A 17,181-nucleotide genomic window follows, 5' to 3' on the forward strand; every position below is an offset into this window, starting at 1 on the left:
TAGGACTCAGAGCTGTGAGTTTTCACAACTGGACGTTAAATTGATGCAGTGCCAATAACCAGCTTGAGCCAAGAATGCATTTATGAGCTACATTCCTTAAAAAAATTGTTGTTCCTATTTTCTTTACATCTTTAACAAGACTGTAAACTAAATTTGAGTTGCTCATGCCAAGGCATACTAGCTATTCATAGTTTAATAAAGCCATCAGATTGGCTGGTCTATAATAGTTGTAATACAAAGGAATATGGATATATATAATGGATATGGATGAATTGAATAGAAATGGGTACATATAGTACACATTTCTGCGTAAAGTGGAACAGGGCTCTTTGAGTGTGCTGAAACAGGTTTAAGTAACATCTGTGTTTTCCTGGGGAGGTAATTGTGGCTCTTAACCACAAAGGCTCATTGGAACACAAGCTCCATAGTACCTTGGCAGCTGCCCATGCACTGTAGGAAAGACAGATACTCAGTGGCGACATAACTGCAGAACTCTTGGCCCTCCATCCACACTGGCTGAAAGCACATTGTTGACACTGATGGAGGTGCCACATAGAACTAAATGTGCAGTTACTGTACATCTTCCAATGCGCTGTGGTCGACATTGATATAGTCGAATTAGGAGATGGACAGAGGTGGCATGGTTTGAGAGACCAATGCACAGCTCGAGAAAATCCGTCCGTCTCCTGGGGTGGAAATGTGTTGGGCAGAATAAGGTAACATAGGAGACATAGAACAATGATTACCCCAACTGAAAGCCCAACAGATTATACATGCACATAAGAGGCGAAGGAGAATAATCAGCAAGGTGGCCTTGGTCAGGTTCCATTATTAATGAAGTATTGCATGCAGGCCTCCCCTGTTTATTTGCCAATTTATTTTAGAATAATTTGAATATTGGTTGCATATGGAAAAAGCATGCTGAAGTTCTAGAGTAGAATAGTACTTAATAGAATTTAGTACTTAAAGGCCACCCTGCAAAACCTGGGTCAAAAATGAGCTAATGACCCAGTAAGAAATACAACTATTTTACACAACCTTAAAGTCAACTGTGAGAAACTGAGTGAGAACAGTGGAGAAGCATTTAGATCAGGGAAAGGGACTGTCTTTGTGCCTCTGGAGCTGTGAGTTTTTAACTGCTCCACGCTGTAAAATATTTGCTGCTTTAGTTTTGCCTGTAGAAATAGAGGGCTGTAGAAATACAAGTCCAATCTAACTAAACCATTTGTGTTCGATAGTCATCTCATCCTGGTGGGGTAATAACCGTCAGTTGTAGTAATGGCAGGTCCTAGAGATAAAGTCACTAGGAACGGAGCCAGGTCTTTGGTTATTCTCTGAACTTTACACTGGGTTAGAATGACGGATTGATTACTCTGACCTATGTCTATGCTTCTTATATTACATTTAGGTATTCAGCAGACGCTCTTATTCCGTGGAACATAAGTGCATACAAAAAGGTTTAGGCAACAAAGAGCGGATGCCATTTGTCATTAGGATCCCAAGCAACAGTACCATTTAATACATAACTTACGTAGAAGCAGGAAACATATAAACCGACAGCATAAAGTAACACAGTAGATGTAACAGGGAAACTGAGAATGTTGTGACTGGAAGGAAAGACCTTTATGGGAATGGACAATAAAATGCTCAGTGGATGTGGATCAGAGTGGTCTGTCAGGAGTGTAAGGTTTGATAATAAATTGCAGGTAAGAGGTTGGGGTTCTTGCTAGAAAGCACTGCAGTATGACAGATTGGGTTGACTGTTGACAGCACATAGTACTGCTTAATAAATATAAATACAAATTAATAATCCAGCAGTCCCTTTTATAAACTTTACAGTGGTAGAGAGTCACAAAGAGTTCCATAGTGACAGATAACAGGAATGGCTATAAACATTTTGAATTGAGAGCATGAGAACGTAGAGGGGAAAAACTGTTGACGTTTATGTTTGTATATTAGTGTGAGTGCGTGTGTGTGTGAGGGGGGAGGGGGCAGGGGTTATAGTGGAAAGGGACGGAGAGCACACGTTGATTGAAAATAAACACACGAACACAAACACTATATTTTCTTGCATATATGGTGCCGTAGAACACATCGTTGACATTTATGGCCGTTCGGAGTAAGGCAAATGGATAAATAAATCAGAATGGCCTCCGTTGTCTAGCTCCATTTTAATGTGTATTACTTCTTTATGTTTCGTAATTACAAGGAAACACACACTTTCAGGTTTTCGGAGCATCAATTACAGTGTACGAAGCAGCCAAGGGGAAAATGAACACATCCTCATAACTCTGTGGTGCCAGAGCAGAGCACAGAGCGGAGATGCTTGCTTTCTGCCGCCTCCACAACTAAACAGAACGCCTAATTACCTAGCACTGGGCTGGAGTCCAAACACATCTGCTATGAATGGGTATTTACTCTAGGTTAAATGACATAAGGAAAGGGCTGGTGAATTTGTGCTTCGCACAGAAAAAGGAGAACACTGCTCTGACCAAGCCAGGAAGAAAAGCAAATTGGAAGATGTCTTATCTAAACACTATTGCAGTTTCAGGTGATTAGCAGAAGTTGATTAGTAGGGTACTGGACCATAGAAAGGGAGTGTGTAAGATACTAGTTACAGTTGCAAAGCTGACATGCCTTCATATATGTATTAAAAGGTGTTGTGTCACAATGTGTATTGATATTACTGAGGGCTATGCTTTAGTCAGACCACTGGCCGCACTGTTAACACAACTGCTTTGTTGTAGGAGTGAATCAAATCAGTTTTTGTTGACCTAATTACTGTCTTGCTGAAATGCCAATATTTGTACACATATGGCTAGTTAGGGAAACAGCCATATGGAGAGTGTACTGGAACAGCTCGTGAGGTCATACACTGTGACCTAGAGGGCATCAGTTAACACAAATGGTTTTTGCATCACTGCTTCACTCTCTAAGCTCAAACACACAATTGAGAAGAAGCAGTTTGAAGCAGAGCCCTGCACACTCACAGAGCGCTCCACACTCCGCTCTTAGACCCATCTTGAGTCACTTTGCATTTGACAGACCAAATTACAACACAAACGGCTTAGCTATATTGCACACCGGGATATGAATTTTACCAGTCTTTATCACCTTCCGTTTCCTTAAATTTTAGATAAATCAAGCCTTCAAACTCGTGACATTTTTTGTAGGCCTTTCAGTGTGTTGCTTTTGCCTTCTTAGCTACGCATATCAAATAATGAAATTATATGCTTAATTTCATCTTTACGTTATGCAATTTCGTTAAACTTTGTTTAAAATATATATATATCATTACCGGTATTTCACAATAATCTCTTGTTCATAGAATCCATTGGTTCTAGTTTGGTGTTATCATTTAAGACTTTCCCATCATCTCTTTGCATTCTGAAAAGTATTACCTCCTGATCTTAAACCCTTGTGCTCTTAACTCAAATGTAATATTGCATACATCTAGTTTAAGTGAAATCTGTCTGCACTGTGGACATTTTAAACTGACTCCTCACTGAATAGATGCTTTCATTTTTTCATTGTTTGATGACTATATAATAGCATTAATGCGCTATATATTTAAATAATTTTACAATGATGCAGTCTACTGTAGTTTGACAGACAAAACACTGTTGTTATTAATCACAATAACAACCAAACTTATATAACGCATTGGAAGTCTCCTAGTGTGACTTCCTAAGTTGATCACAGATGTAGCACCACTTAATTTAAAAAGACAGCCACAACATACAGCCAATTACAATAAATCTGAGCCATGTACCTGTGAATTGGTTTGTTATGATCGTTTGTGAAATGTGCACAGATTGCCTTTGCTCACATTTTAAAAGAAGCTGGTGTTGTTGGCTCGTTATGAGGGGAAGGTGGCGGGAACGGGGTGGCCAACAAAAGTCATATCTACTCTGCTTGAACAGTTTTCAAAGGAGTTATTGTTGCTGTGATTAATGTGGTGCGAAGAAAATGTCCAGACCCAGACCAGCAGTTGTACCTACATATCGTTTACAATCTTGTCTTGGGAGAAAGAAAAACAAATATTTTTCTCTGGGTCAAAAATAATTCAGTAAAACAAAAGATATGTACATATAAATAGTTTATATTAAATTCTACATGTATTATTTCATGATGTATTGTACTTTTTAAATGTAATGAACTGAACCATTTTATATTGTATATAATTCTGTTTTATTTTGTACTGTTGGTTGTACTTGCTTTAATTTAGAAACAATGCAAATAAATAGCGCAAACATGACATGGTGTGTGTTTGAATGCACCTGAATTAATGCAGCAAGATTAACTCGGAATTTTAGGCTCTTAGGGTGTTGCCTGACATCAGTGGTGGAGACACCTTATGTTCTTTCTTTATGTGACCGAATTCTCAATACAGTGCCCTCCTTGAGGCTACTATTAGAAGCAGTGGAGCTTCTCACTCCAGCTGGTGCAGAAACGTTGTACTCCCCTAACAACTCACTGCTTCAGGTCTAAGCTTCAGCCAGAGCCAGGAATAGCTCGAGCTTCCCTACAGAATCTGAAGAAGCAGCACTTCATCTTTCCACCCACAGCCCTGTCCACATCGATGGCATTCAGAGAATGACAATACAAACTGTGTAGTACTTCCTGTGCCGCTGGTTCCATAAGTACAGCAAAGGGCAGACCTTTCACAAAGTATGAGTGTCGGAAGTAACTGCTTTTTATTGTGATCCGGATTTACCAAGAGACTGCAATCAATTTGTGACAAAAATGCATCAGTTTATAAAATACCAAATGTGCATAAGTGTGAGACAAATGCACACAAGTGTTTACGTGCATCAGATAAGTGAATTGGTCAACATCCAGTGCAAGTTGTGATCCTCTCTACCTGGTCCTAGCACAGATGAAGAGTCTACTTGATTTTCTGCCTCTTGGCACGTGGCTTGGCGGTTTCAGTCTCCTCATCGCAGCTGTTCTGGAGCAGGGAGGGCTGCAGCTGACTCGCCACGTCCCATGCCCACAAACATAGCTCCACCTTGTGGGGCGTCCAGTCCTGGTCAGCGTCCGCTGAGAGAGAGGGGGGGAGGAAAGGGCTATGGTCAAGGCCACAGTCTGTTTTCACCACAATACCACTATAACAGTATCCCCAGCCAATAACCAGCCCCCCCCCACTTCCACCAACAGGTTAGTAGGCCACTTTTGTTTAACCTTGGTTGAGAGCCTGTGTGCGCTCCTTCACGCTCTGCAGGTACAGGGAATAGTGCTTAACAGTGTACTGGATGGGTTTCAGGTTGGGAATGCTCTCCACAGCCTCATCAGCCATGAAGGCAGCCTGCTCCGGAGCCCCAGCAGCCAGCACCGCTGAAGAGCAGAAAGAGTCCAAAGTGGGAAATATAGATGTACAAATCACACAAGACAACCACACAATACCATTTTCCTCCAATGCCACTTCACGCCATTTCACCTGCCGAAACGGTTTTCATTTTTATTGTTATATCAAAACTGATGGCACTGTTGAGAGTTTGATGGGTAGAGACTCAAGGACTTGCTGCTTACCGGAGGCAGTGGCAGGGCCCAAAGCTTTCAAAGAGCTGAGCTCAGTGATGGCAGCAGTGATGTCAGGGAGGAGACTGAAGGCCTTTTTAGTGCACCTTTCCACCGTCTCGCTGGAATTAGTTTCCACCAACTGCTGCAACCTGGGGCGGAACTTCCCCCTCTGCCCCCAAAAATCAATGGAGAGATGAGATTACACACACCACTTTCTTCAACATGTGCATTTAATAAAGTGGTTGATTTCACAATTACAAACTAAAATGTCACATTAAGCAATGAAAGCTCTAGTGGGACACAGTGCTCGTTTTGGACCACACCGAGCCCCTGACAGGATAGTGCAGTCAAAAGAGTGACTTGTGCCGACAACATCCACGTCTTTTTCAGGATACTCACCGTAAGCTTCCACTCCATCAGCTTGGCTAGCTCAGAATGGGTAAGATAGCGTTCAGATCTGCCAGCTATGGCTGCAGGCAGCTCTTCCTGATACCTTGGCATGGACACCAGCCAGATTATTCTTTAACATCAACAATAGACCAACTGAACAGGCAAATCAATTACACGAAACCTGTGGTTCATTAATGTACTTTTTTGTACCATGCAAAAGCAAAGTTGTGGCGGTTGCATGATGTACAGTATACAGGCCCACAGATGAGGATGGGAGGATTGTAGCGTAGTGGTTAAGGTAAATGACTGGGACACGCAAGGTCAGTGGTTCTAATCCCGGTGTAGCCACAATAAGATCCGCACAGCCGTTGGGCCCTTGAGCAAGGCCCTTAACCCTGCATTGCTCCAGGGGAGGATTGTCTCCTGTTTAGTCTAATCAACTGTACGTCCCTCTGGATAAGAGCGTCTGCCAAATGCCAATAATGTAAATGTAATGTAATGATGACTAACATACAGTAATGACTGATGCAGGTGAAACTCACCATTTATCCAGGGGAAGCAGCCTGCCGTGTTTCTTTCCCTTGCCATCAGACTTGAGCTTCACCACTTGCCAATATTTCTCAAATATGTCTCTCCACACACTTGGGTCCTCACAGGCAAACAGCCGCTTGTTAAGCGACATGCTGGAAAGTTTCTACCTTGCTGCAAGGCAAGGAAAGAGAATATGGGATTGCCATTTCCCCCAGACACAACAATAGGGAAACCACACTGCATCCTCACAGTGCAATGTCTCTTCTTTCTAGTAAACGGGCTATGCCAACGGCTTAGTGGGATACAATCACGTAAATATAAACAATGGGCCTCATACAAGAACATTTTAGAATAAATCTGTTCATGAGTGTCGCTTGCATGAGGCCCAATGTGTGTCTATCAAGTACAAAGTCACATCAGAGGTTATGGAGGAAAAAACGTTAAATTCAGTGGCATTCAATTTTGTTTGGTGCTATAATAGCTATACAAGTGGGTCTATTTTCAAAATGTCTGTATGGAAAAACCAATGAACCTTTGGCCTGTTCATATTCACATCCTACATCGTATCCAACATTCTGTATGGGTTTGGAAGCTATCATTGAAAAATTTAAGTAATTACCAGAATTTATTATTATATTATGGATTTTTGGAAGCAAGTGTGTATAGTATTTATAGTAGCCTAAGATCCCCCCCCCCCCCCCCAAAAAAAAAAAGACTGACTACAGTCTACAAAATTCAGCTGAATAAAACAAATCGGTCATCTACTTAAATAGGCCTACTTAAGTTAGTTTGAATTTTATAACTGACTAAATATAACTAACTAACGTTCCATGCACAAAAATGTCTTATTTGTACATTTATATTGCAACGGACACCACCACCCTTTATCCTGTTCATTCCCCCAATAATGACAACGTTGGAATTCTGCATATTTGTCCCTTCATCTACATTACTAAGGGTCTGGATCAAAGGTAACGTCACTAAAGTCTGAGTTCTTTATTGTTAACAATAAGCCTCAACTATCTCACATTCTTCTTACGTGCTGTCCTTGAGCATCGTAGAAAGAGCATCTTGGTCCAAACCTTTAAGTTAGCGAACTAAATTACCAGTATTAACAAATACGTTCAATAACAAGCACCTTCTATATTTTTTTCTTCAAAGGCAATCCCCTAACTGTGCAATGCATCAATTTCTCTAGTAACGACTGTACTTAGTTGAGCCAAGAATCCACCCAACGAAATTCCATAAAACGGCAACTTAAAAGGTTAATTAACGACTGTCTCACTTGTTCGCCAGGTGACTGAACTGTAGTATATTTCTATCGCGATCTTGGTCATCTGCAACAAAAGTTCAAGTGCAAACTGCATTTCTTGAATAACGCTTCCCTTTCGCCGCTCTAATACCACGTGCTTGTAGAATGCACCGCCTCCTCTTATGCACTGTGCAGCAAAATACTTGTATTTCCGGTTCCTTTTTGCAGTGAAGAACGTTTTAGTTTCAGAAGGTTAGTCTTTGGAGTTTTGCGGATTTTTAATTAGCTACCTATCCTAAATAGTATCCTTTAGTAAATAAAGTGGATAAAGTTTTCAGAACAAGACTTAGATAATAGGCGGCCTGACGTTACATGTTTGATTTGCGCTGCCGGAACAGATGTAAACAAACTAGATGGCTAACGTTAGCTAGCTAACACGTTTGGTACCAGAACGTCATAAAAACAGAGGCTGTAGGTGCAACTGGTTTGATGTGAGGATCTTCTAAAGCAGTGTTTAGTGGTGATCACCTAGCAGCTACAACGTTTCAACACAGTGCACATGCGTTACAATGCAACGTAACATCACTGGGTAGCTATATTTATCCTAAACGCTAGCTATGCGGATTCGCTGATCTTCAACTGGTCTGGATGGCGCATACTATCCACTGCCCACTAAAATATCCACGTACTAAGGTCAGTGAATCTGCGCACACAGACCAAAAAACAAGCCCTGTCGACTTGATTAGTATTAGCTAGTTACTAGCCTAACACTAGTAAATAAAAATGTGGCGGGTTGGTTGCATACTTTTGTAGAAATGTACACATCAGGTCTTTCCTGTTCTTTTCATTGCATAGGCAGCTGACTAAAACGTTAATGATCAGATAGTTACAAAACACACAGTGGTGGTGTGTACTTAAGGTGGAATGTGTACTTTAGTTTTTCTTCTGGAAAATAATCTGCTGTAATTCACAGATATACAGAACCTGGCCTGTGCACCTCTCAGAGCATTTAATTGTCAAAATGAAGAACCTTGTCAGAGCTGTCCAAATGATCCCCTTCAGCTATTAGATTTACCTTTATTTTGATTTTAAAAAATTGGTGAGCTGTTGTGTTTATGGGGTAGCAGAGCAGATGCGCGGTGATTAATTTCCTTCTCCCCTTCTCTCAACAGGCTGGTGTGTTATTTTTTGCTATTGTGTGAAACCCAATCATGGGCCTCTCCTTAGAGTCGCTCCAGGCTCTGTAGTTCGGGGTCTGAGCCACTCGCTATGCATCTACACAAGCACACAGTGGAGACTCAAATGCTTATTTTTCTGTTGAACTGCTGGATGGAAGGTAAGGCTTAGCACGTGTTTTATTCTCCTGATTTATTGGTCAGTTTAGGCTGTTTACACATGTAGGTGAAATGTATATCAAAATGTAGCAGTGTGTCATTTCAACAAATTTGTTTCTGTACAGGTGTCCAACTAGAAACCACTCATCTCATTTAGAAAGGATACAGCTGCTTCTATAGTATTCAGTAAGTCCCCAAGTGAATGGCAACTGAATTGATAAATAAGTGACTTCACAAATTATGCTAACATAAATGGACATTCATTACATGTACCAAAACATGCTTCCTACTACTGCAGTGCCATCTTCTGGTAAATATCCACCAGTAGAAAATGATTGCAAGCAGAGCTCTTGTGATGATGTCTTGTGATTGATCTTCCTGCTTATCTGTATCTTGCCACTCATTATGTCTGTCCTCCCAGATCATGGAGAAGATGGCACGTGTGACCACTGCCTTAGGCAACACTGCTATCAGCGGTTGCACAATGTTCTGCCATCTGGATGCGCCAGCCAACGCCATTAGCGTTTGCCGAGATGCGGCACAGGTGGTGGTGGCTGGACGCAACATCTTCAAAATATACGCGCTAGAGGAGGAGCAGTTTGTGGAGAAGCTGAACCTGCGTGTAGGTCGCAAGCCCTCCCTCAATTTCAGCTGTGCTGATGTCATGTGGCACCAGATGGACGAGAACCTGCTAGCCACCGCTGCCACGAATGGGGCTGTGGTGACTTGGAACCTGGGCAAACCGTCCCGGAACAAGCAGGACCAGCTCTTCACGGAGCACAAACGCACGGTCAACAAGGTCTGCTTCCACCCCACGGAGGTTTACATGCTGCTTAGTGGGTCTCAAGATGGTTACATGAAGTGCTTCGACCTGCGAAAGAAAGAGTCCGTCAGCACTTTCTCAGGTATGACCTCAACCCTGTGCTGTTAAGCCTGATGGTGAAAGACGTGGTTGATGGTGACTAAACCATGTGTTGTTTGCTCATTTCCTACAGGGCAGTCGGAAAGTGTGAGAGATGTGCAGTTCAGTATGAGGGACTACTTCACATTCGCTGCTTCATTTGAGAATGGCAACGTGCAGTTGTGGGACATCAGGCGGCCAGACCGGTACGAGAGGATGTTCACCGCACACACTGGACCTGTTTTCTGCTGCGACTGGCACCCTGAGGACAGGTTGGTGAAACATTCCAATGGTGTAATGTTCTATTTATGCTAAATTGCACTTCTAAATTAATTTGAAGCTCCTGAGAGAATGTGGTTAAACCGGTTCACATCAACAAGCAGGTGCACTGGCTGGTGCTACACTGAGACCTTCCACTCTTTGCTGTTCTTCAATGCATTCTGCAATGCGTGCGGCTGATGTCAGCTTTGCCTCTCCTGGTGCAGGGGTTGGCTGGCAACAGGCGGCCGAGACAAGATGGTGAAGGTGTGGGATATGACCACCAACCGGGCCAAGGAGATCCACTGCGTGCAGACCATCGCCTCGGTGGCGCGTGTCAAGTGGCGGCCCGAGCGGAAATGGCACCTGGCCACGTGCTCCATGATGGTGGACCACAACATCTACGTGTGGGACGTGCGCCGCCCCTTCATCCCCTTCGCCACCTTCGAGGAGCACAAAGACGTCACCACAGGCATCGTGTGGCGCCACCTGCACGACGCCTACTTCCTTCTCTCAGGCTCCAAGGACAGCACCCTGTACCAGCACATGTTCCAGGACGCCAGCAGGCCCGTGGACAAGGCCAACCCAGAGGGCCTCTGCTTCGGCTTGTTTGGCGACCTGGCTTTCGCGGCCAAGGAGAGTCTGATCAGCAGCGACTCCAACAGGAAGCCCTACGGCGGGGGAGACCGCCGATACCCCATCTTCTTCTTCAAGAAGCCCGACCTCACGGAGCAGTTTGCCCACGTGTCCAGCGCGCTCAGCGTCTTCGAGACCGACCTGGAGAGCGGCCGCATGGACTGGTTTGTGAAGACGGCCAGGCTCTACCTGCTCAGCGGGAAGCCATTTGCTGAGCTTTGCGACCACAATGCCAAGGTGGCCAAAGAGCTGAAAAGACCTCAGGTGACCTTCTTTGCATACTCGCTGTGCTTTTTTTTGTGCCTCCATTTTAAAGGAAAGATTCAGTCCAAAAATGTGTTGTACTATTCAATTGAATCACATTTTATTTGTGTTGTGTTTTCTACAAAGGGCATTCTCACAAAGCAGCTTTTCGCCAAGAGCATGCATTTTAATTCCTGCATGCAGCTGCACAATACAAATAATACCCAGCTTGACTAGGTGGCTGATTACTCCAGATGAGATATACATTTGAAGAACACAGTGTGTGTGTAGATACTGGTTCACTATCAGTTGAGCAGTTTAGCTTAATATGTTCCCGTCTCTGAAATTTTATCTTGAAATAGACTGTTTCTCTTGCCTGAAGCTCCCATGGATAAACTCACTGCCTGTGATGTCAATGAGATAGTGGAACTTTTAATGGGAATTGTATTACATTGCTAAACTGGAAGGCAGTTTTTCAGTGTGCAACGTAAGTTCCTAAATAGAGCATGAATCAAGCTATATATGATTAGTTATGGATTGAACTAAATGCAGTTCCTTTAACTGAAGAATGGGAATCATGTAGCTGACAAGTAACTTGTCCTATTAGAGCACTGCTCGTAACTCCCTGAAGATGAAATCCTAAATGTGAAGTCCCAACTGTGGAAAACCCACAGGACAGTTTGTAATTGGTCTTGGTGTCACCAGGGAGGGAGGGATTTCATTTTGTGGTTCTCCTTTATATTTTGCATTCAGTCATTACATTCTTTTAGCAGGTGCTCTTATCCAGAGTGCCTTAAATGTAATATAATATATACAGTGTAATAGGTGTCTCTTGATATAAATGAGCATAGTGGCAGCCTTTGCCACAACATTCCTTGTGCAGGGGAAGCTACCCTGGTCGGATGGGTACCGGAAGGTTGCCAGGACCAGCTTTACTCTGAGCTGAGCTGACTGCACAGCTCAGCTCAGAGAGAAAAGCTGTGGAGGCACTGCTTATCTGTGCTCTTCCAAAGGCTGTGGCAAGGATGACAGGCCTAGAATTACAGCTGGGCATCCCAATTTCGGAGGATAGGAAGAAAAGGATTGAAAGCAATCAAATAAAAACATAATTGTTTGTGTTTGTTATTTCCTTACATTTAAAGGTTTCAACTACTTGGACAATGTTGAGGATCATGTTTTCCGACCCAGGAAGCCTCAATCCAGTGACCCCAAACCTTAATATTTGTAAACTGGGAACCTTGCCTCTAATGAACAGGTAGGGCTGGGTTTAATTATTCCATCTACACTATGGACTTGAACTTCTATTGTGTGTCATTTGAAACGATCGCACTGTAACTCTTGTCTTTGGCCAAACGGTTGCTTTGCTCTTTCTCCTCAGCTTCAACATGAAGGAGATGACTGCAGGTCTGGGCAATGAGAGTCGCCTGGACCGCAGCAAGGGGGAGATCAGACAGGACAACATCCACATGGACCCTGGAAACTCCCTCATCAACAACAATGATGGTTAGCTGAGAGCTCACCTACAGTCTTTGAACAATTGAACAGTTGTTATTAGATATAACATGCTTTTAGTAGTATTTCCTAAGAGGTTAAGCATTGTGGCATAAATAGCTGTACTATATTTGTGTTGTATTTCATGTGTCCTGCCAGTCCAGAAGACTTTTAAGGACACATAATGTGTAATGTGTATGTGTATTTTAATGTAATGTAATATTTGTACTGCATGCCCATGTTAGCATTACTCCTGTACCTGTGGCCATTTTCCTTCCAGAAAACGAGGAGACGGAGGGCAGTGAGGGACAGGCTGAGTACATGTTCGGTGATGCTGAGCTGGATGATGATGACCTGTACTCCATGGAGCATGACAACCAGGCTGGTGAGCTTCTGACGGACGCCTCTGCGTCGCCCATTCATGAATGAGCACTGTCGCATCAGGTCTCCCACTGTACTAACATTCCACATGCATTGGACATGAATTTGACAAAATGCACTCTTAAAATGGTAAAATATCTGCCGCTGTGAAAGGTATTCAGTAGTCTGTTGCCTGTGGCTTATCTGTTCAATTTCACCAGTTCTCTTTTTTTCTGTCAAACACTATCCTATATTTTGTTCAGTTGCCCTGTTTTGCAAGACACAGCAATCTGCCATCCATCTGTGACTTTGTTTCGAAGTGTGAACAGATCCTGTCAGTGGGCTGATCCCACTCCATTTAGTGCATCAGCCTGTGTAACATTCTGCTTGGCAACTGTCATGTTTTGAAATACAGATACAAATAATAATAGACATAAAGATTCAATATCATCATCTCTAGTTGTCTGTGCCTGAAAAGTGTCAAAGTTAGGTGCTGTTCTATGTCCAGGCTCAGTCTCAATGTTTGTGTAATGCAGCATGTCCTGTAGCTGCCTTGCGTCTGTAGTTGTAGATGTTTCAGTATGGTAGTTACAGACTTGACCTGTCTACTGTGTGTCCTGGACTTATGTTCATGGCTTTACAACCGATCATGTCTGAAGTGTGCCTTATCTGACCTGTTCTATGACCATGATATACACTGTACGTTGCTTTGGATAGACGGCTCAGGCCTTCAGTAATGTGTGTCTGTAGCGCGCTCTGTAACACGCTCTGTAACGCGCTCTGTAACGCGCTCTGTAACGCGCTCTGTAACGCGCTCTGTAACGCGCTCTGTAACACGCTCTGTAACACGCTCTGTAACGCGCTCTGTAACGCGCTCTGTAACACTCTCTGTAGCGCTCTGTAGTGCGCTCTGTAATGCGCTCTGTAACACTCTCTGTAGTGCGCTCTGTAACGCGCTCTGTAACACACTCTGTAACACGCTCTGTAATACTCTCTATAATACTCTCTGTAGTGCGCTCTGTAACGCGCTCTGTAACACGCTCTGTAACACTCTCTGTAGTGCGCTCTGTAACACGCTCTGTAACGCGCTCTGTAACGCGCTCTGTAACGCGCTCTAACACGCTCTGTAACGCGCTCTTCCTGTGCCCAGCGGAGGAGCCGGAGTACACCCTGCCCCAGGAGGCCTTCCCCCTCCGGCACGAGATCGTGGACAACCCCTCTGCCCCGGAGCACCTGCAGGACAAGGCCGACTCGCCACATGTGAGCGGCAACGAGGCGGAGAGCGCGTGCCTTACGCCCATCGAGTCCTTCTCTCTCATCTCCATCTCCCAGCCGCTGTTCGGCTCCCACCTGCCACCGCGCTTCTTCAGCCCCGTGGTGCAGGAGATGCTGCGCTACTACGCCGAGCAGGGCGACGTGCAGATGGCCGTGTCCGTGCTCATCGTCCTGGGGGAGCGCATCCGCAAGGAGATCGACGACCTCACTCAGGTGAGCGCCTGCACGCAAAAATGTACTTCTGCAAGTTTCTGAGCCACCTGTCATGGAGTTTACTGGTCTCATACCGGGGTACTAGATGTCCTTGGTGGGTATTTTGCATATGCATCTTGTTGCCAAGTACTTTTAAAGTTTCAAGTAATTTACACGTTTTTCTTTTCTAGTTTAAGCCTTTTTTATTGTTATGCTGACATTTAGAATTGCCCTGTCATGATGAATCTTAAATTTGCCAGTGGTCTTAGGCTTCTGTTCCATAATTAAAAGCCTCAAATGTAGTCACAGCCTCTAGACTTAAATCCCATCAAACCTGTGGTCTGAATGGAAAAGGGGGTCCATAAGTGCAAATCCAAGGATATCGATGATTCTGAAAGGTTCTGGAGGAATGGTAAAAAAATCCCTTTTTTGTGCATCTTTATCAAGGGTGCCAAAGGGCCCGACTGTATATGGAGCCTATCAAATTAAGTACCATAAGCAAGTTGTTTAGCATCTATTCTGCAGTAACACACACAAGTACACACTGGCAGGAGTGTGCAGAACATTTATCTAGATAAGTAGATGGAAGTGATTATGATACTGTTTGCATTGCCATTTTAATGTGACTGACTAATTTCCAAATGGGGACATTGAGCATGGCTGTTGTAACGGGTGTGAAAGTATGCATGCTTGGCTCACTGCTGTGTTTATGGCCTCCTCAGGAGCACTGGTACATGTCCTACATTGACCTGCTGCAGCGCTTCGAGCTCTGGAACGTCTCCAACGAGGTCATCAAGCTGAGTACTTGCAGTGCTATAAACTGCCTGAACCAGGCCTCCACCACGCTGCACATTAACTGCAGCAACTGCAAGCGGCCAATGAGCAACAAGGGCTGGATCTGTGACAGGTGAGAGCGGGTGGTCTTTCTACGTTTTTTTCCCCTGCTGCTGTCTTTGTCTGGATGTGCCTTTCCCATTGTTGTTCTTGTACCTTATGTTATGTTATGTTATGTTATGTTATGTTATGTTATGTAAATCCTCACCAATCTCAATCCAATCGAAAATGTGTGGGCAGAACTTGAATTTGCATGTCCGAGCAAAGAGGCCTACAAACTTATTTACACCAGTCCTGTCAGGAGGAATGGGCCAGAAATCCAGACACTTCTTGTGAGAAGCTTCTGGAAGGCTACCCAGAACGTTTGAGCCAAGTTAAACAGTTTGGGTCAATGCAATGTGTAAATGTGATTGTTTAATGGCTAATGGCATAGATGTCCTGAGGAATGTTTTGGAAGGAAGCGCGTCTCACTCTGCTGTTGGTCCCCCTGCTCCCTAGGTGTCGCCAGTGTGCCAGTATCTGTGCGGTGTGCCACCACGTGGTAAAGGGGCTGTTTGTGTGGTGCCAGGGCTGCAGCCACGGCGGGCACCTGGAGCACCTCATGAACTGGCTGAAGAGCAACTCACACTGCCCCGCGGGCTGCGGGCACCTGTGTGAATACACCTGAGAGGGGAAGGTCGCCCGTCTGTGAAAGGGCTACGCAATGTCACGTGACAGGGTTTAGTCTTTTAGCTACGTTTTCTTTTTAAATTTAATTTAACCTGGATCTCCTTTATTGCCACTTAAGAGCTCTGTGCCAGGCACAAGACAGTGTGCATCTGTAAGCTGCTGCTGTTGCTGAGGAGGGAAGAAAACGAGAACCGGGAACACAACTTGATCCTAAACATTTTCTGGCCTTTTCATGAAAGGTTGCTGCTGTCACAGGCTGTGAAATTCTTCCCCCCCACCCCCATACCCCTTCCTAGATGTTGACCAATCCCCACATCTGCAGCCCACCTAACATGCCCTCAGGCGGGATCTCACTGTGCTGTCCTGACGGGGGATACAGGGACGGTTTTCTAACACCCCTTGCACAGAGGCCTGCTCGCTGCTCCATTAACCACTTTTCGGGTCCAGTTTTGAAGGACGGCCGGTTGCTGTTTTGGTGCTAAGTCGGGCTTTTCATTGACTTCACTCCAAGGATCAAAGCAGGGCCAGAACCATTAAAGGGAATCTGCCAACAATGCAATAAAGACGTTACTGAGCTTTATATACAAGTATATACGTATCTAAATTAACAGACACATCCTGTTTTTCAATAGAAGGGAATATATGTACAGAATTGATTCAAGCAACACATCCTCTGCGCAATTTGTGATGGACCCCTGCTTTCTCAACTGTAGAGAGTAAAAATTGCTTTGCCATGGGTGCAGAGGCCAAGGATGGACAGCATCAAGATACTTTAAAACTATGGTGTACAATTAAGTCTTTGAAACGATACCTTCACTTAAATGGCCTTATTCGTTTGACAGTGTATTTTACTCTTAGGAATTTAATTGCCATTTATTTTTCTACAAGTATTTTGTCGTTTCACAATGAAGTCGAGCAGAACTACCACACTTTAATTCTTTTTTTGAAAATAATTTTTTGAAATTTGACAATTGTACATAGTAATAACTTATTTTGATGAAAAATGATGTATATTGTGGGGAATGGTTAATTTATCTGTTGTGCTTCATAATGTCACAGTACATGACCCTTGGCCCATGGCTTTCTTTCAGCCTGAGTGTTCCTTGTGTATAGAACAGGTTTTTGTTAATAAATGGAATACAGAAAATGATTTGTGATTGTAATTATTGGTCTATTGGTAATTGTAAATACCTTGTGCTCTTGGAAACATTCAATATCCGACTTTTGTTTGATCCTGTCTATCCCAGTCTGTACCTAAATCTTAAAATGATCTTTTGTCCTTTTATTTCAAA

At 43.7% G+C, this 17,181-nt stretch overlaps 2 protein-coding genes across 3 annotated transcripts; one reads left to right on the forward strand and one right to left on the reverse strand.

Moving 5' to 3' along the window:
- Window positions 1–4,674: 4,674 nt before the first annotated feature.
- zgc:112496 (uncharacterized protein LOC541336 homolog) lies at window positions 4,675–7,887 on the reverse strand. Of its 2 annotated transcripts, none has more exons than XM_061232617.1 (6): window positions 7,730–7,887; window positions 6,456–6,615; window positions 5,923–6,016; window positions 5,533–5,692; window positions 5,185–5,337; window positions 4,675–5,043 (listed from the first exon to the last, which is right to left on the reverse strand). In XM_061232617.1, exons 2-6 carry the CDS (start codon window positions 6,593–6,595, stop codon window positions 4,889–4,891), a joined length of 702 nt encoding a protein of 233 aa, XP_061088601.1. In that variant the 5' UTR covers window positions 6,596–6,615; window positions 7,730–7,887; the 3' UTR covers window positions 4,675–4,888. The 2 variants fall into 2 exon arrangements, with proteins under 2 accessions (XP_061088601.1, XP_061088602.1); XM_061232618.1 differs by lacking the exon at window positions 7,730–7,887 and adding an exon at window positions 7,583–7,722.
- Window positions 7,888–7,920: 33 nt separating this feature from the next.
- wdr24 (WD repeat domain 24) lies at window positions 7,921–17,036 on the forward strand. The gene is made up of 12 exons (XM_061232615.1): window positions 7,921–8,389; window positions 8,869–9,032; window positions 9,156–9,216; window positions 9,452–9,935; window positions 10,026–10,203; window positions 10,417–11,089; window positions 12,211–12,323; window positions 12,447–12,571; window positions 12,840–12,944; window positions 14,070–14,407; window positions 15,109–15,293; window positions 15,719–17,036. The coding sequence occupies exons 4-12, from the start codon at window positions 9,455–9,457 to the stop codon at window positions 15,885–15,887; spliced, it is 2,367 nt and encodes a 788-aa protein (XP_061088599.1). The 5' UTR covers window positions 7,921–8,389; window positions 8,869–9,032; window positions 9,156–9,216; window positions 9,452–9,454; the 3' UTR covers window positions 15,888–17,036.
- The last annotated feature ends 145 nt before the right edge of the window (window positions 17,037–17,181 follow it).

This window comes from Conger conger, chromosome 2 (genome assembly GCF_963514075.1).
Source record: "Conger conger chromosome 2, fConCon1.1, whole genome shotgun sequence".
Lineage (NCBI taxonomy): Eukaryota > Metazoa > Chordata > Actinopteri > Anguilliformes > Congridae > Conger > Conger conger.